Genomic DNA, 24,469 nt, shown 5'->3' with positions numbered 1-24,469 from the left:
ATATATTAGTACATGATATATTATGAATTTAAAAAATTATTTAAAATAATAATAATAATAATTATTATTATTATTATTATTATTATTATTATACTCCATAATATAACAATCCTAAAAATAAAAGTTACAAGCCAAATGGTATGTTAAATTTATTTTAATTACAAAAGGGGTACGTATTGAATCAGTTATATATTTAATATTTAATTATTTATGTAGATATCTAGAAAATATGTTATTTTTACGCATTGAAGTCTTTGCATTTACCATCCGAGTACCAATTTAAATCATTATGGAGATGGGTGGGATTGAGTTGATAGGCTTGGAGGGAGCGAAACTCGTGACACAAATTGTGGTATATCGTGGGGAAGGAAGAATGATTTCTCTTGGAAATACAGTTCTAGACATGGCAATTACAGAAAATGAGAGATTTATGGGAATGAGTCTATACTATATAGACTATATAGTTATGGAGGGATATCTCCCAATGCTCGAAATTGGTCAAATTGAACGCAAAAAAAATTATTTCAATTTTTTAGTCATGATCGTGAATTACCGTTATATTATTAGTGATTGAATTATAAAATTATATCTACAAGTATTATATAAAAGAAAATTATTTACAATGGAATACGCCAATACACTTCAAATATCATTCATTTAAATTTAAATTTAAATTTTATTAAGTTTTTGATATTGTAGATATTGACTAATCATAAAATAGATATAAATAATTTAATACTTTCTTGATATGAGTATATAAACAGATTTACAGACAAGATTAAGATAAAAAAAACCTCCACTATCAGTAAGGATTATCAAGTAGGTCAACCCAGCGTAAGAAATCGAATACAGATCTAAAACCCCCAAAATAGAATAAGTGATCAACAAAGTAAAATTGAATTGTGACGGAGGCAAAATTTTATTGATATTTGGCTCATTTGTTGGTCATGATGAGTATATTTTAAAGTTAAGGGTTTAGGATTTAGGTTTCGAGGTTTGGGTTTTTAGTGTATAGGATCACTATATTGCAATGAAATGAAGCTCAATAATTTATAATTTCTACTAAAGTTAAGAGTTTAGGATTTAGGTTTCGAGGTTTGGGTTTTTAGTGTATAGGATCACTATATTGCAATGAATGAAGCTCGATAATTTATAATTTCTATCTCTAATAGTGGATAATTATTATATTAATAAACTTACTTTTTATATGTCTACGTCAATGTTGTTTTACATTAATAATTTGTTTTATTATAATTCTAATCTTTCTAAAATTGATATACGTACATACTTTACTTCAACTTTAGGTTTATTATCACAAACAACGTTTATGCATGATATTATTTGTGAATTTAATCAATTTTCATTATTTTTTACAAGACTACATTGTTGCTATGTCTATTACAGGGGTGTGTTACATTGCTAACTCATATTTAAATTGTTAACTACAACTAAATGATAAAAATTACATCTTCAATAAGGGCCAATATCCATCATTTGCCAGTATCAATGGATTATTTAGGAGCACACATGTGTTGGAACTATTTTTAATTTCATTTGAAGAATTTTCCACGACAATTTGGATTTAATGCACAAGGAACAATTTCGTGCTATATTGATTTACCTTAGTTTATGAGATTTTCCATAATTTTACAAATTGTATACAAAAATTAGATCTGCATATTTACAATTAAATAAGTTTAGATTTTATGTAAATGGTTGAAGATATTCTAGCTATATTATTGACATTGAACCTATTTTAAAATCTTATTATATGTAAGAAGTTATTTGTTGTGGATATCTTATCATTATTAATTCATTTATAATTTTAAATCTATATAGTAATATTATTCCTTAACTCAAAAATATATTTCGTAATTTGAAGAAAATAAAATAAGCCGTGCATAGCACGGGCGTGATACTAGTTATAAATTAAATACAAACCCTTTAGTATTTTTTTGTAAATTAAGTTTAAATTTAATTAAATTGTAATTATATCATAGATTTTGAATTTGTATCGAATTCAACCAGTCCTAAATTTAGTAACTTTTTTCTATTTCTTACTTTGCTCTCTCTTATTTAATTTTATTCATTTTCTACTTTATTCACTTTCTACTTTATTCTCTCTTACTTTTTTATTATTTATTTAATATATTCAACCTTCATTTCTTAAACTCCGAAAAGTTTCAATTCAATTATGAGGGAACGGATGGAGTATTATAATATAAAAAAATTTATTTTTGTTTACATTACTTCTTGTCACCCCTTTTCCTATCAAAAAATAAGGGAGAAATTACTGATGTTGGAAAATAATTGACGAGAAAGAAGCAAGTCATAAATCATTCGGGGATCACCAAAATTGAGATTAGGGCATTAGCAATGGGGCGCCCTATAGGGCGTCCTATGCACCGCTACATCATCATTTTATCCTCCTACCCTTCAACCTGCAGTGGGGCACCCTGTAAGCTGTCCTAAACATTTTCTTTATTTGAATATTTTAAAAACTACAAAAATTGGAAAAAACTTTCATTTCATTTAAAATTAATACATTACAATACGAATTAAAAAAATAGAATATTTCGATCATTTTTGTTTGTGAGAGATGATCGAAATATTCGTATGGAAAGTGAGAGATGAGAAAAATGTTCGTATGAAAATAGAAAATGTTCTTATGAAAAATTTAATGAGAAATAAATTGATTATGAGAAGCACGCAAGTGTCGTGATTTAAGGAGAGAGAAGCAATGAACGAATTAATTCTCACGGTTGCATATAATTCTCTTCTCTTCCTATATGTACATACTACTCCTATATTGAAAACGAAGGTTGAAAAGAAGAGAAATGGAAGAAACGATCGTGCTTTACTCCACACCAGAGCACCTCAATTCCCTCACATGCCTCGCTCTCTTCATCGCCAAGCACCACCCTTCCATCTCCGTCGTCGTCCTCTCCACCGCCGCGCCTCCCATCCCCGCTGCTTCTTCCGTCACCTTCCTCCGCCTCCCCTCCCCCGATCTCCCCGCCAAATTCACCCCAATCGAGCTCTTCTTCGAAACCTCTCGCCTCAACAACCCTAATTTTCGACAAGCCCTAGCTCAAATCTCGCTAAAATCAAACATCAGAGCTGTCGTCCTCGATTTCTTCTGCAATTACGCGTTTGAAATTTGCGAGAGTTTAAGCATTCCGGTTTACTTCTGCAACACCACCGGCGCGTCCGCCCTCTGCGCTTTGATATACTGGCCGCAATTTCACGACAAAACCGACGGAAAATTGGGTGGTTCCGTAGAGATCCCCGGCTGCCCGGTGATTCCGGAGTCGGATCTGCCGGAGATGCTGCATTTCCCTCAGAGTCTTAGTTACAAACACTTGATGGACACGGCGAAGAATATTGAGAAATCGGCCGGAGTCGTCGTCAACACTTTGTACGCGCTCGAGGTGAGGGCGCTTGAAGCGCTGAGGAACAATCTCTGCACGACGCCGATCTACGCGATCGGGCCGTTGATTGGTGTGAGAATTAGAAACGACGCCGTTGACGAATGCCTCCGGTGGCTCGATTCGCAGCCGAGTAAGAGCGTGATTTTCCTCTGTTTCGGGAGAAGAGGCGCGTTTTCGGGAGAGCAATCGAGGGAGATCGCAATTGGATTGGAGAATTCCGGCTACAGATTCGTGTGGGTGCTGCGGAGCTCGGGATCGGAATCGGAGGATCTGGAATCGGTGCTGCCGGAGGGTTTCGTGGAGAGGATGGGAGAAAGGGGGAGAGTGCTGAAGTCATGGGCGCCGCAGAAGGCGGTGCTGAGTCACAGCTCGGTGGGGGGGTTCGTGACGCACTGCGGGCAGAGCTCGGTGCTCGAGGCGGTGTCGTTTGGCGTGCCGATGATCGGCTGGCCGTTGTACGCGGAGCAGAGGATGAACCGGGTTTTCATGGTGGAGGAAATGAAGGTGGCGGTGGCGGTGGAGTTAGGGCCGGAGGGGTTCGTGACGGCGGGGGAGGTGGAGGAGAGGGTTAGGGAGCTGATGGAGTCGAGGAGGGGGGAGGAGATCGGGCGGAGGGTGGCGGAATTGAGAGCCGCGGCGGCGGCCGCAGTGGGGGAGGGTGGATCGTCGGTGGTGGCGTTGGACGAGTTCATAAATGCGGCGGTGGCTCGGGTCGAGCGTGCTCGTGAGTTGCATGAGAATAATAAAGGGCTCGGTGTTTTCGCGTAACTAAGTGTAAAAGCACTCTATGCGTGACCTACGTGCATAATATACTCACGGGTTGCATGAGTAATGTGTTTTTTTTTATAAATAATGATAAAGTAATTAGCAATAAATAAATAATGTAAAAGTTAAGAAACAAAATTTTGTATTAGGTCTTTATCGTCGCAAAACTCTCTTCTATAATAAACATAATTAAATTTACTTAGGTATGGATCTCATCTCAACTATCAAGTAGGAGTAGTAATAAAGTGATAACAGCAGCCTATTAATCCTATGGTAGCAATGTAGCCATGCAAATAGGTGCACCGACCCAAATAATTAACTACCAATATATCAAAAGTGATGATCATTAATGGGGCATTAATAAGATTAGAGATCCCATTAAATATAATTTTGAATAGTGAATACATTGAATGGGCTGGTTATGAATTACAGTAGGCACCTTTAATTTAGCCTTTCTATTCTACTCTACACGCTTAGGCATATTGTGATTTTTGGAATATACTTTGATAATCTATACTTCGGCGGCACAGATTTTAAGAAATGGTAAGAAAATTGGGTGGGAAAAAGTTAGTGGAATAGAGGTCCCACTTGTATATATTAGTTTGAAATGAAATGTGATTGAAATGAGTTACTAGAAGGTGAGACCATGTTACCATTTATGGTAAAAGTGAATCAGGACTCCTATTCTCAGACGGACTAAAATGGAAAAACATGACATCTATTCGCGGACGGAGGGAGTATAATAAATAGTTAAAGTCGAGATAAAGTGACGTAAGAGAGACATTAACGTAGATAAGAGTCTTTTCTACAAATTTTTTTTTCTCTTACATTACTTTCTCTCAAGTTTAACTATTTATTGTCATTATTTAATTATCTTCCAAATCTAGTGCATATCATTTTAGTTTACCACAAAATAATACTCCTAGTAAGTGCAATTTATTGCGATTACCATTATTTCAAATATTGTGTTTTTGAAATCTGAAAATATTGCTAAATAGTCTTTCATCAGCAATAAATCACGAAAACATAATCTCGTGAAAAGTCTGAAAATTTGAAACCATACCAACGCAAGGCGGCGACTGAGATCGGAATTTGGAATCCATGGCCGATCACGCCGTCGAGCATGAGAACCACGAGTCCGAATCTCTGATCGAAAATGTCACAGAGAAATTGCACGGCTCTGATTCGTCGTCCTCGGATGCGGACGGCGACGACGGCATTAAATCGGCCGCCTCCGCCGTCAAGTCCAAGATTACCGCCTATTCGGCCGCGAAAAGTCCATTAACAAAGTTCTAGGCGGTGGAAAACGTATGGCATTGCATTATGAAATTTTAAAATCGTTTTTTATTACTCTCTCGCTGCTCTATATGGATGCGTGCGGTATATCTGAAATTTGTTACTAGTATCGAAACTCGGAGTTTTGAAATGAACTTTGTTTGTGGTTTTGCAGAGGAGTGTTTAGGTTTTATCACTATTGAGTGATGGTTAATTTGCTTGTGAATATGAATAAGATTAATTTGTTACTGAGTTTGGTAGCGAGAGAAGATGGATGTTATGTTTTCTGTATTCATTCACTCTGCTGTAGTTCCTTCTGTTTAGCTTATTCTTGTAGGGATTGCCTTTGATTCTAGATTTGCTACTAGCTTTTATTTGATTAATTTGTTTAGTTTGTTGTTCTGTTTATATTCATATGAGGAATTTGTTTGTAAATATGCAATGTTATCAACTTCACACTGGTTGAATAAGTGAATCTATTTGTCTTATGCTGAGTGGAATATGTATAGCATTCCTTTGAGCTAAGATCCAACTATATGTTGGATTAAAGCAACATCATCGATTCTTTTTTCGCTGCCATTAGGTTGTTCGAATGGGAAAATTGATGTACATTACATCTTTGTATTTCCTTGTACCCTTTTTGGGAAAAAATTCAATTAAATAATATTAGTAGATAGTCGGTTTGCTGTTTGCTGTGCGCCTGTCGGATATCCTTTTGGTTGCATTCGTTGTGGAACATATGAAATAAGTCGAGCTAAAATCAATCTATATGTTAGATGAAAGGAACAGTGATTCTCTTTTCTGTGCCATTAGGTTGTTCAAATGGAAAAATGATGTACATTTCATGTTTGTATTTCTTTGGAGTATCTTTTTGGGTAAAATATTCAGTTAAATCCTATTAGTAGTTAGTGAATTTGCTGTGTGCCCGTCGGATATCCTTTTGATTGCATTTTTTGTAAATAAGTCAGTATTTGACTCAGTGTTGTTAAAATCGCGCCCCGAGAGCGCTTGGGTCGCAAGGGTCGAGACCGACGTCGCCCCATTGTGGGTGGGTGGGTCGAGATTCAGGGGTCGCCGTCGGGGCGGCTGAGGCGGCTGGGTCGAGCGGCTGGGGCGAGCGACTGGAAGAAGAAGATCCTCGGCCATGGCTGCTCAGAAATGGGTCTGTGACTCTTAGAGAATGAAGAGAGAAGAAGGGATGGGAATGAAGAGAGAAGAAGGGGGGTTACCGAGACAAGAAATTTTAAAAGTAAAGTAGGCAGAAGCTATAGCTAGGGCTTCTAGGACCTATAAAAGTTAATAATCATTTTCTTCCACCTTCATTTTTAATATTAGTATTAATATTGGTTGTCAAGATTCTCTATTCTTTAAATATGATTAGTTCCTATTTAAATAAAAAAATACCTTTAATTACCAATCAAAATTACATTCAAATCTAATTAAATATATTGTGATGTTCTAATTAAATTAAATATATGTTCATTTTTATTTAACTATATAACTAATTTCTTAGAGAATTGCAGCTGCGCCTTATCTATTTGTTTAATTTAAAATTGCATTTTATAAATTACTATATTAATTTGAGAATTATAATTAAATTTATTAATTTTGCATCTAAATAGTTATAAATTTAGGTTTTAATTTGTAATTTATGATTTTTTGAATATGAGTGGAGATTTATTGATTTTCATTATTTATTATTATTATTATTATTATTATTATTATTATTGTTATCTAAAGTCTCTAAAAGATATTAATTTAAGACAATTGTTTCAATTATTTATTGTGTTATGACTTATGAATTGTTTTGATATTTTGATCATTTCTATTTTCCATTTTATCTATATTCACATGAATTGTATCTACATTTATATTATTTGATATATTATAAACATTAGAGCAATATATTTATTTTATTTAATATTAAAAGGCAAAAAAATTAACCTAGCTTTGTGGGTCTCTCGACCCCGTCGACCCGCGACCCGAATTTTCACCTCATCGACCCGATGCGCCCCGCGACCCTAACAACACTGATTTGACTGATATGAAGTTTTGATGCCAATCCAACATATTGTTTCCTCCTCTTGCAGATGCTGATATTTTGCTATGGAGGAACAAGAAAGTATCAGCTGGCGTGCTTGGTGTTGCGACACTGATTTGGGTGCTTTTTGAATTGCTCGAATACCATTTGTTAGCGCTAGTGTGCCATATCCTGATCTTTGGTCTAGCAATCGTTTTTCTGTGGTCAAATGCATCCTCTTTTATCAACAAGAACGCTTATCACTACAAGCTCTCCTCTTTTGGTTTCTACTAGAACAGACATCTTACATGATTACATCCTATGTCATGCTTTTCAGATCTCGTCCTAGGATCCCTGAAGTTGGTATCCCCGAGGATATTGTTCGTGATATAGCTTCTGCCTTCCGGAGTGAAATCAATTTCACTCTTGCCACCCTCCGTGAGATTGCATCAGGGAAAGATGTGAAGAGCTTCCTTGCAGTATGTTAATCTTATCAGTCCCTAATTCGTTTCTGGATTGTTCGAGTGATTGGATTTTTAATTCACATCTAACAACTTAATCTTTGTCGTGTGCTTTCAGGTGAATGCTGGACTATGGGTTCTTTCTGTACTAGGAAGCTGCCTCAACTTCCTCACCTTGTTCTACATCGGTAAGTACATTGCCGATTGCCACCTTTTCCACATTCGAGTTTCCCCCTAGACTTACAACACCCCCCATGTAAACAGGTTTTGTTGTGTTGCACTCGGTGCCTCTGCTCTATGAAAAATACGAGGATCAGGTGGACGCTTTTGCGGAGAAAGCTGAGGCCGAGCTGGAGAAACAGTACGCCGTGTTCCATTCCCAGGTGTTGAGTGAAATTCCGAGAGGGCCATTGAAGGATAAGAAGTTCCTGTAAGTGTAAACACTGTTGGCGTGTGTTACTCTGTGAAAGTAATCTATTGGGTAGCTGTCTTGCTTTGATTTGATTCACAGTTACTTGGTGTTGTAGAAATAGATCCCATGCTGTCACCAGCTGTTTTTTGTGGGTTCCTAATGGGAAAACAAGTTCATTTGTTAGATTGATTGTTTTGCCTCCGTATTGTTTAATATCTGTTCGGTTGCTCAAGATTAAATTGCTTTGAGATTGTTGGGATTGAACTGAAAAAATCTAATACTCTCTGCCTACCATTAATTGTCTCATTTAAAGTGATACCTTTTCTTTTTCTCTTTTTAGATATCCGGTTCAAAGTGACATTACTAAAATTTAAAATACCATTTTCTCAATTTTATTTTCTCTGCACTTTACATGATAAAAATATATAAAATTCATGCTGAAAAGAAATGTTTCACTTTGAACAAGAGAATATGAAGAAATGAGGGTAAAAAAACTTTTCTGAATTAATTATTGGTTTAATTTTTAAAACGTTTGATGCATCACATCTTAATTAGTTACTCCCTCGTCCATTTTAAATGGCATCATCGTATAGAGCCCATTGCAAAAGATTGAATTTGATCAAACTCTTAAGAGAATATGAAGAAATGAGGGTAAAAAAACTTTTCTGAATTAATTATTGGTTTAATTTTTAAAACGTTTGATGCATCACATCTTAATTAGTTACTCCCTCGTCCATTTTAAATGGCATCATCGTATAGAGCCCATTGCAAAAGATTGAATTTGATCAAACTCTTAGAATTGAATATATTGGTCAATATCTTGCCAATTGGTCGTCTAAAAGAATACTTACAACACCATTATGTCTATATAGAACTTCTCTATAGTGAAGTGTTTGTGTACTCCAACGTGTGTTATCCTATCACATTGTATTGGTTTGTCAAAGATGTTGATAGTGTCTTTACTCCCTCCGTCCGCCATTAAGAGTCTCATTTATGGGCGGCACGAGTTTTAAGAAATGTTAAGAAAAGTGGGTGAGAAAAAATTACTGGAATATGAGTCTCACTTATATATATTAGTTTTAAATGAAATGTGAGTGAAATGAGTTAGTGGAAGATGATACCCTATTACCATTTATGGTAAAAGTGAACCGGGACTCCTATTCGCGGACGGACTAAAATGGAAAAATGAGACTCCTATTCACAGACAGAGGGAGCACTATCTAAAAATATTCGGCAAGTTTATATGTAAAGAAACCATTCTTACTAAATCACAAACATGAAATATCTTTGTGATGCTGGAGGGATATCTCTGATTATTGTAGTGCATCTCATGAATTCAGTTGTAACTTTTAGATGCACGCAATTGTTTCAATCTAGGTTGAAGAAAAATATAGTATTCCTTTCTAATTAAGTTGAGTCATTTCTCCCTTTTTACAAAAAAAAATATAATATCACTCTTACTTTATTACATCACTTACTTTACTCTCTCTTTCTCTCGTTTTACCTCCTTTTGAGTTTTTAGGGTTTCTAAACTTGTAAAAAGTGTTATCTATGTTTTGATTGCATTTTTTGGACAACGATTTTTTTCGAGTTTTTAGGGCTTTCTAAACTCGTGTAAAATGTGTTATCCATGGATTTTGGCTGAAAAACACAATATAATGTTCTTGGGGTTTATTTTTAATTTACTAGTTTTCGAATTTTTTGTTTTCATTCTATTTCCTTTTGTGTTTTTAGGATTTTCAAAACACTTATAAATAGCGATGTCTTTGTTTAGGGCGTTTAGGGTTAGGGTTAGGGTTAGGGTTAGGGTTAGGGTGTGATCTGTTGCTAACTTTTCTTAAGTTGCTAACTCATCAATGCAATGTATTAAAAATAACACTTTCTATACAAGTTTAGAAAACCCTAAAAACTCGAACCCTTCAAACTCGAAAGGAGGTAAAGCGAAAACTAATAAATTAAAAAGATTATTTTTGTCGTAATGTTGTTATCGCGACAATGCTATCTTTAGTCAGTGGCGGATCCAGACCTCGAAAATGGCGGGGCGAAAATTTAATATTTAAATATTAAATATTTAATTTAATACTCACTCCGTCCCGCACTACTTGCACTTATTTCCTTTCTGGGCGTCCCAAGTTATTTGCACTCCTTCCATTTTTAGTAACAATTTATACCTACAGCCGTAATTGTTGACTTTGTCTATCACTCATTCCTTAATCTCCGTGCTCAAAAGGAAAGGTGCGAGTAGTGCGGGACGGAGGGAGTATTATTTTTAATAATAAAATAAATAAAATTATATTAATATTTAAGTAGCACTAGCTTCGTTAATAAAATATAAACATGCATTAGCTTGCAAATATGTATTACTCATTTAAAAATATAAAATTATTGTAAATATTATATACATTCAAAATCATCATAAATATTATATACAAAAGTGATATAAGTAGAGCAGTAAATATTTAGATTTCAAAAATATTTAAATGTTTATTTTGTTACATAGAGAATAATTAAGATGCATGGATCACAAATTATAAGTACTTTAGGACAAAAAAACATTAACACAAGATTAAAAATAATATTAACTAAAGAATAAATATAACAACATAATATATGCAAACTAGTAAAAGTTTAGATTTTATAAAGTATTTAAAGGTATTATTTTGATGATAATAAAGAAATATGAATTGATAAACTAAAAGAGTAAAAAATGAAAAAAATATGCTCTTGTTGAGGGTTGATCCCTAGACTTCATAGAAAAAAACCAAATCCTAAACCATTAGACTACTCCATTTTATACACCATTTATTGAAAACAAAGTATATTTCTACACTCCACGGAAGGGGCGGATATGCTATTTTTGGCTCGATTCAAGGGAAAGTTTAGGCTCTCCGAATGGCTGGGAGGGGGCGACCGCCCCCTCCTGCCCCCTAGATCTGCCACTGTCTTTAGTGATCCACCATTTTATGCCTTTGCATCTTCTTTGGCTACATTCTTGATCTCAATCGATGTCCTACCGGCGTGCTCCCTCGAGTCACGCAGTGTGGGCTAACTAACCCCGGCGCCGAACGCGCCAAGGAATTCTTAACGAAGTGTCCTCTCCCACCCATTCAGACTTTATTCAGCTCTTCTACTTTTCAAACTTAGTTAGGACGGATGAAATAATACCACATATTACTCTTATATATATATATATATATATTTTAATAATATGTCCGGTCCCACAAACTTTGCATTCCGTCTTGATCTCTCTCGAGTAGACCATGCACTCACTCTAGCATTAGTGTAGTTTTGGGCTTATTTGGGCTTTTGTTTTGGGCCTAACTGCATCTATATGGAGCCCCACCACCTTCTCTGAGCAGCTTCTCGACACAATCAACCAAAACGACGACGTCAAAACCGTATTTTTCTCTCTTCGATTTTCGATACAAACGATACATAACTTCCAACTTTATCGGCGATTTCTCCAATCCCCCTCTCACTTAACACTCGTTTCTCTCTCTTCTCTCCAGCATTTCCCTCTGTCTCTCTTTGAGCTTTTTTCGGCAATGGCGCAAGTGGTGGCGACGCGGCTGATTCATGCTTCATTGGTGCCCAATCCTGGCTCTATCACTCCACAGAGCTGCGCGGAGAAGCTGAAGCCGAGCTGTGGCTTCAGAGCTAAGGTTCTGGCTCAAACAGAGAGGAGGAGAAGGAGGAGCCGCCGCGGAGCTTTGCATGTCAGCGGCGCGCCGGTCGTGGCGAGGAGATCTGCTGCGGAAGTTGTTCCGGTATCTCCTGAAGGTGTAGTTAAGGTTTGTTGTTTTATTTAATTTTTGTTGCTTTTTTTAAGAATGCTGGATTGATTTCAAGGTGAATGCTGATTTATTGCTTATCGTATTCTTCAATTGACAAGCATTTCTGTCTCCGCGAGTAATTTTGAAGCATTTTCGGAGTGTGTTGAATTTTGCGATTATACTTCAGTTAAAAAACTTGAATGCTTGGCTTAATATCCTTGGTGTAATGGTGGAAGCTAATCGTTGTTGCTTATCTTCTGAATTGATATCTCTAACTTAGTTCGTAATCTTTTGTTTCCAGTTTGGTTTTAGGATATTGATTGAATGAAGGATTATCTGCCGCTGGTAGAAATTTACTCATTAAAATAATTTAGTTAAATCTGCTTCTGCTGTATTGAGGGCTATGTGTTGCTTCATAGTTGGAGATGCTGGAGATTTTCGATTTGAAGTTTATATGTTCAATAGTGCATTCCATGGTGCCTAATATAGTGCTCTGATCTCCCGTACATATATTTTTCTGTTGAAGACTTGAAGTGCCAACCTTTAATTGTTGAAAGACATGCATGAAGTGAAATGATGTAGTATAGTACAGTTTAACGAGCATTTTTCTGTTTTTTTCCGACCAGGCTGCACCTCAAAATCAGTTTTCGCAAGTGATTCCCCAACTTGGTGACACATCTATGGGCGTGTGGTCTAAGCCTATGGTTAGACGCAAGACAAAGATTGTTTGCACAATTGGCCCCTCGACCGAGACTAAGGAAATGATATGGAAGCTGGCTGAGGCTGGTATGAATGTTGCTCGTCTTAATATGTCCCATGGAGATCATGCATCACACCAGAAAGTCATTGATTTGGTTAAAGAATATAATGCCCAAGTGAAGGACAATGTTATTGCCATCATGCTTGACACCAAAGCAAGTGCTATTCCTTTTGCCTTAAATTTTCGTAGTGTTGGAGACATGAAATTGGTTGTTTTTTTTCTTTCTAATTACAGTCTTAGTCAAGTAAGCAGTCACTTGTGGAGCTTTATTGATAGAAGCCATGCTATCAAATTCTCAATTTGTTTGTTACTTTCACGTGTATTCTTAAGACCATCCTGAATTTTGCTGGCAGGGTCCTGAGGTTAGAAGTGGTGATTTACCTCAACCAATTACATTGGTGCCAGGTCAGGAATTTACTTTTACAATTCAAAGAGGAGTTGGGACTGCAGATTGTGTTAGTGTCAACTATGATGATTTTGTTAACGATGTAGAAGACGGGGACATGCTTCTCGTTGATGGTACATTATTGTGATTTTCATATAATTGCTCTGTTCTCATTCACATATTAGGCTATCTATAAATGCTAGTCTGACTTTCTAACATTTGCTTGTTTGGTCATGCATCTTCAAGCATAAGCTCAACTGTTAATTTTCATATGTTTCTATGTTCCCATTGAACTTATTGTTCCTTTTTTTTTTCATTTCTGTGCATGAGTCATAGTGTGACTTCTTTTCTTGTTTCTGGAAGGGGGGCGGGCAGGACATCATATGCAAGTGACTGTATCTACAAGTACATTGTATGGAACTTTTAAGCTATTGCTGACCGCTGCTTGATTATACAGGTGGTATGATGTCATTCTTAGTAAAATCGAAGAATGAAGACTCAGTGAAATGTGAAGTTGTTGATGGAGGAGAACTTAAATCTCGCCGACATCTTAATGTTCGGGGAAAAAGTGCAACACTTCCATCCATTACTGGTTAGATAAGGAACACTGCTGTTGAATCATTTGTTATTTTTGCTGTAGTTGCCATGTAATATCGTCGTTTTTTAATCCCTCAAGTAATTATCTTCTGGCACTAATCCAACAGATAAAGACTGGGATGATATTAAATTTGGAGTCGACAACAAAGTTGACTTTTATGCTGTTTCCTTTGTCAAGGACGCTGCTGTGGTCCATGAACTAAAGAACTATCTCAATGGTAATCTCGAGCTCTTGATCTGAAAATTGACCAAATAATTTTATAATTATAGTACAAATTAAAAGTCAATGTATTGCTGAAGTAATATGTCTCTCTCTGCCTCTTCTAATTCCCCTGTCTCTTCTGCAGATGCTGGTGCAGACATTCACGTCATTGTGAAAATTGAAAGTGCAGATTCCATACCTAACTTACATTCAATCATAACTGCATCTGATGGGGTAATGCTTCAAAACTGCGTTTTAAACATTGGTGCAACTGCGTTTTCAATTTTGTGGAAGTTACCTTGTACTTTTAAAAGAATTTGTTTTTAATTTGAATTTTTTCTGTTTGTCAATATTATCCTTATATATGTATATACATGTGTACATGTTTAATGTAAAAACTCACTCTGATAAAGTAAGGAAGTGTACTGTGCAAGGTAATGATGATAGTTTTATTTTATCTTCTTTGTTAGGCAATGGTTGCCAGAGGGGATCTTGGTGCAGAGTTGCCAATTGAAGAAGTCCCTTTATTACAGGTAACTCATGAGATCTTCTGTATACATCCACAAAACCAGGCCATTATCGCAATATGTTATGAAATCAAATTGTTTCAACTGTAGGAAGAAATTATCAGCATCTGTCGAAGTATGGGAAAAGCAGTCATAGTGGCAACAAATATGCTTGAAAGCATGATTGTACATCCTACTCCTACACGAGCAGAGGTTTCGGATATTGCTATTGCTGTCAAGGAAGGTGCCGATGCAGTTATGCTTTCAGGGGAAACTGCGCATGGGAAGTAAGTGATTTTCATTGATCGTGACATATAGACCATTCATTCACCTATCAGTTTCATAAATAATTATTATTCGTTGCTTTGCATGATTATACTAGTTAGATTTCTGAATTAGGTTCTGTTAGAGACTTAAATTAAAGGAGAATGAAAACCATTTAACAGGAACTTGGGGAATATAATTGCAACCAGAATCAAAGATTCACAGAACATGACCCTCCCTTCCCAAGCACATCTGCATGGATCTGATCAGTAATAAAACTCCTCAATGGTTCCTCTGGTAAGGAGAAGGAACCCTTTTATTGACTAGACCGAGAGAGCCTGTGAAAGGATCCCTTGGACTAACTAACTTAATTCATAAATAATAACCAAAGAGAGTATAAATAATCACAATAACAAACTAACACTTAACAATCAGAAACAGTGCATGCAGTCTTTCTTTGTTCTTGAGTAACCCTTATAGGTGACAGGTTCCCTCTGAAAGCTGTCAAGGTCATGCACACGGTCTCTTTGAGGACTGAGGCTACTATAGTGGGTGCACAAACTCCTCCAAATCTTGGACTAGCCTTCGAGGTCAGTATAGTAGTTACTTCATTACACATCTAAACCTTGATTTGTGTACAAAAATATTGAGTATATTGACAGTGTCTTTATTGTTTAATGGTTATTTTTGCAGAATCATATGAGCGAAATGTTTGCATTCCATGCGACAATGATGTCGAACACACTTGGAACTTCAATTGTTGTCTTCACCAGGACAGGCTTCATGGCAGTTCTCCTCAGCCATTACCGGCCATCTGGCACAATTTTTGCTTTCACAAATGAGTGAGTCACGTCGCTGTCGTTTGATTATATATATACACATATTAAAGTAAATGATCATTCCTCAACAAGGATTGTAAAAGTTTTAAGTTTTGAGTTATTAGACAGGTCAGAATGCCCCATAGCTTGATTTTCATTGTTTTGTAATTCTGTAACAGCAAGAGAGTACAACAGAGATTGGCTTTGTACCAGGGGGTTTGCCCCATTCACATGGACTTCTTGGAAGATGCTGACGAGACATTTGCAAACGCATTTGATTTATTGCAGGTACATTTTCAGCTGTTCTTTAATTATATGATTAGTACTTTATAACTTACTCAACGAAAGCGATCACACCATTGGCAAGCTCTTATGTTTCGTAGTAGAAGCTATATTCCTCACCTTTTTAAGATACTATTGCACAAACGAAAGTGGGCCATCAAATCAATTTCTCCCAGTATTGCCCGCATGATCCTCTTGATTCCATTGATTCTGCGTTATCTCGTTTTTGCATCCGTCTTTGAATCTAATGTTAGGAAATAAACACACAAACACAAAACAAAATAAACACATGAGTTGTTTACCCCATTTGGTACGATGTGTATCTATATCTGGGGGTGATGCTAAGCCAGAGATTTCACCTCATAGTTTTTTGATACAATATAAATAGGCAGAAAAACGAATCCTATCCACAGAAATGGGCTGGGCCTAAATATAACTGTACTGATGCCTAAACCATCGCTGCTCTCGTGGACGGATTAACTCCCTTTCAGGCTTATACTCAACATCTAACTCTTTAGTTCCTCTTTACATGTCTTCTTATACTTGACGTTGTCTCCTACAGAAGCAAGGAATGGTGAAAGAGGGTGAGGAGATTGCTCTTGTACAGAGTGGCAAACAGCCAATCTGGCGGTTCCAGTCCACACATAACATTCAGGTCAGGAAAGTGTAGAGAGGAAAGGGAGATTGAAGATTCATATGCCCCATTTGCATGCCTCTTGTCCTAGCAAGGCTCAATGAATGTACTCGCCACTTCACGGGTAACCAACTGACCATTCAGCCGTTTTTTTTGCCTTTTTCTCTGTTCTACAGAACCATTTTCATGTCAGCTGAAGCTGGGAATTAAGGCTTGTTTGTAGCGGTGAAGGTTGTAGGGAAATTTTAGCTGTGTATTATAAACCTTATGACTGACTGACTGCTGAATTTCTGTTTCGTGAAGTTTTCTCTGCTGTTGAACAATTACTTCAATGTACGAGATTAATAGAAAAGAAATTTGATATGGGTAAATGAATCGAAAATCAAATGACTATTCGCTCATAACCATTTTATCTGGGGGCTAGAAAAGGTTAAGTTCTTTGTTGATGAAAGCAACAATCCATCAAATAGGAAGTTTGGTTCTCTGGCTCGTAAGTATGAGATCTCATAGAAGGATTTACCCTGAATCATCTCTGTCGTTCACATTTTGCTCGTTCGTCCCAAAAAATAGTCTCTATTTACCTTTTTGGTACGTGCCTCAAAATTTGTACACTCCTATTCTTGGAGGCTTTTTTCATCGCACGTTACTCTACTAATAACGTGAGTCTCACTATCCATTAAGACTAGTTAAACTATTGTTTTAGGGGATGAGGAAGTATCATCATAATTTGCACACAACTTTAATATTGTCCGACGCAACTAGTCTGCATAATACTGTCTTTACTATGATAGAGTAAGTATAAATTGGGTAGGCTAGCAGTGTGTTTATGTATAAATTGAACACATTTTTATATATAGAAAATAATTAAAATGTAGGAAAAATAAAAATAGAAAATCATAATTCATAGGTTGGTTCGTCCATCTGTCTCCACAGCACATCCTCAATATTTATCATTTTGCGATAACTTGACTTCACATTTTTTGCTGTCTAGATCACGCCTTAACAATACAAAAAATTCACCACAATTCTCTGCCTATAATAACATTCATAACCGTAGCTTTTCTCAGTCACAAACAACTGGATCAGTTTAAATGGCATCCCATTTTCTCGCCTCCCTCCTCCTTCTCTCCCTCCGCCGCCGGAATCGCCACCTATTGGGGCCAGCGCGGCGATGAGGGTTCCCTCACCGACACATGCAACTCCCGCCTCTACCAATACGTCAACATCGCCTTCCTAAGCACCTTCGGCGGCAGCAGAATCCCCAAACTCAACCTCGCCGGCCACTGCAACACCGACTTTGGCACGTGCACGGGCTTAAGTGCCGAGATCCGCACGTGCCAGGTCCTTGGCATCAAGGTGCTCCTCTCCCTCGGCGGTGCCAAAGGCGACTACTCCCTTTCCTCCCCCGACGACATGGGACAACTACCTCGGCGGCAGCTCCGCCACCAGGCCATTGGGCGACGCACGGCATCGACTTCGACATCGAGAACGGCGCGAACCAGCCCTGGGATGAGCTGGCCAAAGCCCTCTCACAGAGGAAGGTGATCCTTTCTGCGGCGCCGCAGTGCCCGAACCTCGGTCCGGCCATCAAGACGGGGCTTTTCGATTACGTTTGGGGTGCAGTTTTACAACAATCCGCAGTGTGATTACAGCGGCGGACTGGACGGAGTTCTTAACAGCTGGAACAAGTGGGTGGCGGCGGTGCCCAGGGGAGTGGCGGCGACAAGCGGACACATTCCACCTGAGGCGATGAATACGCAGGTGCTGCCGGCGATCAAGAATGCGGGAAAGTATGGAGGGGTGATGGTGTGGAATAAGTTCTTTGATACGGAATTTAGTGCAGCCATTTCGCTGTGTCTGAAAACTTCCTTTATCTTTATGATTTACTACTATGATTTGGTTAAGGGTTTATTGTTTTTGGTTAAGGGTTATACTTATGCATTGGAGAAGGATATTTGGCGGAAGGTGAGTTTTTTATAATAATATTGCAAAGTTTAGATATTAAGAAAAAATGAATTTAAATTATTCAATTTAATCAAGTGTTAGTCCATTTATAAAATTCTCAATTATTTTTTCAAATACCAAAACAACGTCATTCAGTGATGCTTAAAGCAGTGATATTGTTTCATTAGACAAGAAAATAAAAACGAAAGAAATAAATAGAAAAAAAAAAATTCAATAATATGCCTCGTATTGAATATCACTTGAAGATGGTGTTTGTGTATATGGGACAATTCTTGAATTTTAGTCAAATTCTTATCTATTTTATAAAAATCAAAATATTAAATAATAGAATTTCTGAGTTTTTCGATTATCTCATTAAGAGTTGTGATCAATATCGAACCCTTCCTAAAGACCGAACTAGAAACCAAATCTCATCCACCCATTAATCACATCTAATGGTTATTAATAATCACACGTTATCTGATTTTTTTATTGATATAAGGATAATTTTGGAAGATCAAATCTCTCTTTCTCCGTCCTTCCTTCATCTCACAGCTGCCTTCCCTTTGCGACGCCGCTGCTGTCTCGGAGAAGGTATCGCTGCCGCTGCTGTTGGCGTTCAGCCGCCGTCGCTGTTCAGTTTGTGGAACAGCCAACAGTCCATACTTCGTCGCCTCGCTGTTAAGGACTCAATTCCTTAACGGTGATCGGCGGCGGGTTGCTCGGCGATCAAGACAAACTTCCGGCATCCTGAGACAGGATCGGCGGAGATTCTAGTTTCTGGCTGTGCGCGGAACTCCTCCGTCGGGCAGCGATGAAACTAGGGTTAGAGTAATTCACGTTTGTTTGTGGGCAAGAATAATAGTTTCATTCATTGATTCATACAATGATATAATCTCTCCTATTTATAATACTAGAATACTACTAACCTAACTTATTGAATAAGAAAAGAAAGATATGGAAAAGATTTGGGAAATAAAAGATAACTAAATAATTGTGATTTCCTAAGATATAGAGGATCGTATCACTCGCTCCAGGCTGTTCGTCACTGAGCAGCACTCAGCGCCACTGCTGTCACGGTATAGACAGCCGTGTCGCTGCCAGTTACCTCAGAGGCTCAGCCTGCTGCTTCCGGCGCCGCCGTCCGGGCTGTCGGGCCAGTCTTGGCCCGTTTGCGCTGTGATGTTTGTGACTGTTATCGCAGGACTAGCCATCCGGCTCCTACCGCTCCGACAAATTAGTCCCAACTATATTTTCTTTTCCTCCCCCACTCACTTAACTCACATTCTTGGCGCTGGCGAGTTATTGGATGCGAGAATAATGGGAGAAAAGGTGAAAATAGAAGAAAACAACCTTCTGTGCGCAGAGAGAGAGAGTAGCCTTTCGTGTCGGTTAAATCCACATCATTCTCTCTCTGTAATTTACTCCTCATTATATGCATATTAATATTGTATCGAGTCATCCTCATCTTAGTAACCAAACAAAAAAAATGCAAGTTTCATAGTATTAATTTAGTCTTGAACAAAGCTCATCTTAGCTTATTCTATATTGTATCTCATTGCTATTTTATCTATTGAACTGAACACTCCCTTAGTGTACAAAATAGGTAGCAGTCTCTCCCATGGTGATTGCTATGCTGTTATTTTATTCAACTTGTACTGTTATTGGCTACGAGTTTAGAGAAGAAAAAGTATAAAAATCATGGTTATTTAGATTTCTATATTACTTCATTCAACTAGACTATTACTTCATTCAGTTACATTATTACCTTCATTCACCTAGATTATTACTACTTCATTATTTAACTATCTATATTACTTTATTTGACTAGATCACTACTTCATTCATATGTGCATTTACTTACTGAACTTCAATTGTGTTATTATTTCAGTCTATTACCTTATTAAATGAGGTATAAATTCATCAACATTGACATACATCATAATAAAGAATAAATACTTCATTTTGAAAACACTTCACACAATCTATTCGCTTTAAATTTTGTAAAAAGGTTAAACAAATTCAAATTCAAAGTGGAATGAAGAAATAATCTACTGGAATGAAGTAATTAACTATTGGAATGAAGTAATAAATCTACTGGATGAAGTAATAAACTATAAATGCAATTTGACAAAAATACCCTCGGTTGAAGTAATTTGGCTACCTAATGAATGCGAAAATTTTCACTACATCATCTCATCTCATCCATTAAAAACTAGATCTAATTGCCCTAATTTGGTCTCTAGTTCGGTCTTTAAGACTAGATTTGTGAATAATGAGACTCCACTAATAAACAAAATGAGAAGATGCTCAAAATTATGTTAATTTATTAAAACTCAAAAAGAAAGGAAATAAAATAAATAAATATTATTTTAGTTAAACGCATCGTATTGGGCATTACCAAAAGACAACGTATTAATTACTCCTCCATCCAATAATATGATAACATGAGTCTTACACTTTTACTTACAGCATTTTATAAAATGTAAATAAATTCGAGTTGCAAAAAATTTCTAGATTACAGATTTCATTTTTATATGTTAATTTTATAGTAGTAATTAAAAGTGAGAATAATAATTTAATGGAATTTTATAATTATAAGTAAAAGGAATAACGAGACTTCAATCGATGGAGTATACACAATGGAAGACACACTCGAGAAAGCGGAGGAGCTTAAGCCCCTTATTATTTTTATTTTAAAATATGTGAATATTATTATACACAAACTGTAAAAAGGCACAACTCGACGACGGACAATGAGAAATTGGAAATTCTCTTGGCATAATATCGAACAATATTGGCGTAATTAATTTATTAATCTGTATAGCGTAATTAATTGAATTTGCAAAATTTAAGTTTGGATAATATTATTATTAGTAGTACATGAGAGGCTAAGATACTCTTGTTTGTTATAGCTATACTATAATTACACCTTCCATTTGCGTTTTAGATTGTAGTTTAAATAAAAGGTTAATTGTCAATAAAATCATGAATTAAGTTGATCAAATTTTTGTTTATTTTACGCTTTTCAAAATTTAAATGGCAATCATAAAGTTTTAAAAATTTTCGATTGTCCCATCTTATCTAATTAGTGCTATTAGTGTTTAGTCTTCTATATGTTTGTCACATTAATATACATTGTTTGTCATTATTCATTAATACCAAAATTTACATGTGTAGCGTCGAATATGCCCCCAAAAAAGTTATCAAGGGACAACAATTAAGAAATATTTTGAAACTAATGAATCACCAAATTTCACGATTTTAACCCTTAAATAAAAGTGCATATATAGTGCATTTTATTCATTAAGTTGGTCCCAACTTACAAGCTTGGCTTTCACATTTATTTAGTAATCAATTCATTCACACTACACATGAATGAAGAAAACCAGCTTAATTCCAATCTCCCATTCAAATGAGTTGAGAGATGAGCAAGCCTTCAAATTTTCTGAGCGCGGGAGGGCACACATCTCCGACAATTTGCGAGCTGTACCCACTGTTAACATCATTGTACCTATCCCACAGCATCACCCCTCCATACTTGGCTGTCTGCCTTATCACCGGCAGAATCTCGCTCTTCAGCTTCTCCGGCTCAATGTACCCAGACCCCGCCGCCCCGGGCGCCGCCGGAAGCCCCAGGAACAGCTCGTTCCCCGCCGGCAGCAGCGCGCTCCAGTCGTTCCACGACTTGATCAAACTGGCCGCGCCGCCGCTGTAGTCGCATTGCTGGTTGTTGTAGAACTGCACCCACACGTAGTCGAACAGCCCGGTTTTGATGGCGACGTCGAGGTTCCGGTCCGGGATGACGCACTGGGGCGCGGCGGACAGGTAGATTTTCCTCTGGGGGCTGCTATAGGCGGCGATCGCCCTGGCTAGGTCGTCCCAGTGTAGGTTGGAGGTCGGGTACTCGATGTCGAAGTCCACGCCGTCAAGGGCCACGTCGCCGAGGGGCCCGCCGGAGCCGGATAGGTAGGAGGTCCATAGATAGGCCGCGACTTGCTGGGCGTCGGCCATGGAGGAGATGCCGTAGTTGCCGTTGGCACCACCGAGGGATAGGAGCACCTTGGACGGATGCAGAAAAAAATATTATTGGTAAGTGTTCCACTGTTTTTATAAATTTTTTTTATGAATAATAGTTATTTAAATTATAAAGTTTGATAAATGATCAATTTTGATAGTCTTTGAAATTAGAATATTAAATCATGAAGTTTCAGTCTTTTTTGTCATGTTAAAAAAGAAATTGTTTCAATAGAATAAGAAAATAATAAAAAATATAAAGAAAGTAAAAGAAAAGTAGTAGTATTTATTATAGTGACATATGTTATTTTGAACATCATAAAAAAGACGACATGTTGTGTGCATGGATGAGACGTAATGTTGATAATATTCAATACCTTGATACCTAGGCTCTGGCAGTAGCGAATTTCGTTGGCGAAGATGGAGCAGGGCTGAGGGTTGCAGTGGCCGGCCATTCCCGAAGGTGGTTAGGAAGGCCACGGCCACATATTTGTAGTTGTTGGTGGCGCAGGCGGTTTGTAGCGTGCCTTCGAACAGGTTTTGGCCCCAGTAGACTGTGATGCCACAGCCGTAGGAGAACGGGGCGGCGGCGGCGAGGAGGAAAGTGAGGAGCGGAAGAGACCCCATTTTTTAGTAGGCTTTGTTTTTTTTTTCCTTGGTGGAGGAAGAGTGAGATGTTTTGGCCTTTTATAGAAGTCTAACGTTGGACAAATGAATGAATTGGTAATAGGTTGATAATGTTTTGATTTTAGACACGTTTTTAGAATGATTTTGGGTTTTGGAATTTATCATTTATTTTATTGTATTGTGGTGATGATTGAGAATTTTGAGATGGCCTATCAACGCTGCCAAAGGGTAAAAAAAGGACGTTCACGTGAAAGATGATTGTGCATATCTATCATTTTCTCGTTTTTCCATGTTATGGGTCACAATTAGGGTTAATAGATAAGGTGCGATTTTACTATAGGGTTAATTTGTCAAAAAAACCACCCATGGTCAGTCCAGCATCTTATAAAACTTGCATTAAGGTGCGATTTTAATATGAGGTTAAATTATCAAAAAAACCACTAATGATCAATCCCACATCTAATAAAAAAAGGCGTTGTATCTTAACTTTAACATTTTTCTATATTGTCTTTGAATTTATTAAAACGATGCATATATGTGTAAAAAGTAAAAACATGCTTGACTAGAATTATTAGGCGGTATCGTTTAAGGGCATCCACAATGGGACGGATGTCCTGGCGGACATCCGAACGGACTTCCCAAAAACACCTCCTGCCATGTCATAAGAACATCCCACTGTATTGCCACGTCATAAGGACATCCCACTACAAAATGGCGGACATCCACAAAAAATAATAAAAAATTGGGACGTCCGTCGTGTCAACGCAATGGCGGACGTCCCGGAAAGCCGCGGAACTCCGGTGTCTGTAGCGGACGTCCGTATACGTATGCATGCTGCCTAATGGCGGACGTCCGGCACGCCGGTCCAACGTCCGCCATTGTGGATGCTCTAACTAGCCAAACGTTTTGTCCACATTATATTTTTTGTCTGCCACACCATACATAATTTTCCCAAATCCAAAATTATGAAACAACAAGAGAAAAATATAAAGTTAGGATATAATCAACCATTTCAAAAGCGGGTGATTGACCAAAAATAGATCAAACTTAGTAAATACATTAGATATTTGTTTAGCTCAATCCATCATCTCTCACTCATCATCTACTCATCCCTTAACACCTCAACGCTATCGATTATCCATCAATTCCCTTCTACTACGTTAGTTATACAACGTAAATACACACGTTATAGTTACATTCAACATGGAATGTTAGATCAACAAAATCTGATTGGGAATTACACACCAAGCAAGTAGTAATTAGCTGTGCACAAAACAACAAATTTGAAAAGAGTCA

General features: G+C 37.2%; 2 protein-coding genes and 3 pseudogenes across 2 annotated transcripts; 4 read left to right on the top strand and 1 right to left on the bottom strand.

Moving 5' to 3' along the window:
- Window positions 1-2,777: 2,777 nt before the first annotated feature.
- Window positions 2,778-4,414, top strand: LOC121803137 (chalcone 4'-O-glucosyltransferase-like). The gene has a single exon (XM_042202837.1). It carries the CDS (start codon window positions 2,838-2,840, stop codon window positions 4,197-4,199), a length of 1,362 nt encoding a protein of 453 aa, XP_042058771.1. The 5' UTR covers window positions 2,778-2,837; the 3' UTR covers window positions 4,200-4,414.
- An 861-nt stretch (window positions 4,415-5,275) lies between these two features.
- Window positions 5,276-8,386, top strand: LOC121803211 (annotated as a pseudogene).
- Window positions 8,387-11,749: 3,363 nt separating this feature from the next.
- On the top strand, window positions 11,750-16,956 carry LOC121803025 (plastidial pyruvate kinase 2-like). The gene is made up of 12 exons (XM_042202728.1): window positions 11,750-12,155; window positions 12,764-13,051; window positions 13,251-13,416; window positions 13,740-13,874; window positions 13,987-14,097; window positions 14,227-14,315; window positions 14,552-14,614; window positions 14,699-14,874; window positions 15,339-15,441; window positions 15,545-15,693; window positions 15,849-15,957; window positions 16,514-16,956. Exons 1-12 carry the CDS (start codon window positions 11,910-11,912, stop codon window positions 16,619-16,621), a joined length of 1,743 nt encoding a protein of 580 aa, XP_042058662.1. The 5' UTR covers window positions 11,750-11,909; the 3' UTR covers window positions 16,622-16,956.
- On the top strand, window positions 16,948-19,306 carry LOC121804330 (annotated as a pseudogene).
- Window positions 19,307-21,791: 2,485 nt separating this feature from the next.
- Window positions 21,792-24,334, bottom strand: LOC121802984 (annotated as a pseudogene).
- Window positions 24,335-24,469: the final 135 nt, after the last annotated feature.

The sequence above is a fragment of the Salvia splendens genome, chromosome 5 (genome assembly GCF_004379255.2).
Source record: "Salvia splendens isolate huo1 chromosome 5, SspV2, whole genome shotgun sequence".
NCBI classification, from domain to species: Eukaryota; Viridiplantae; Streptophyta; class Magnoliopsida; order Lamiales; family Lamiaceae; genus Salvia; species Salvia splendens.
This window is presented reverse-complemented; position numbering and strand designations above follow the sequence as displayed.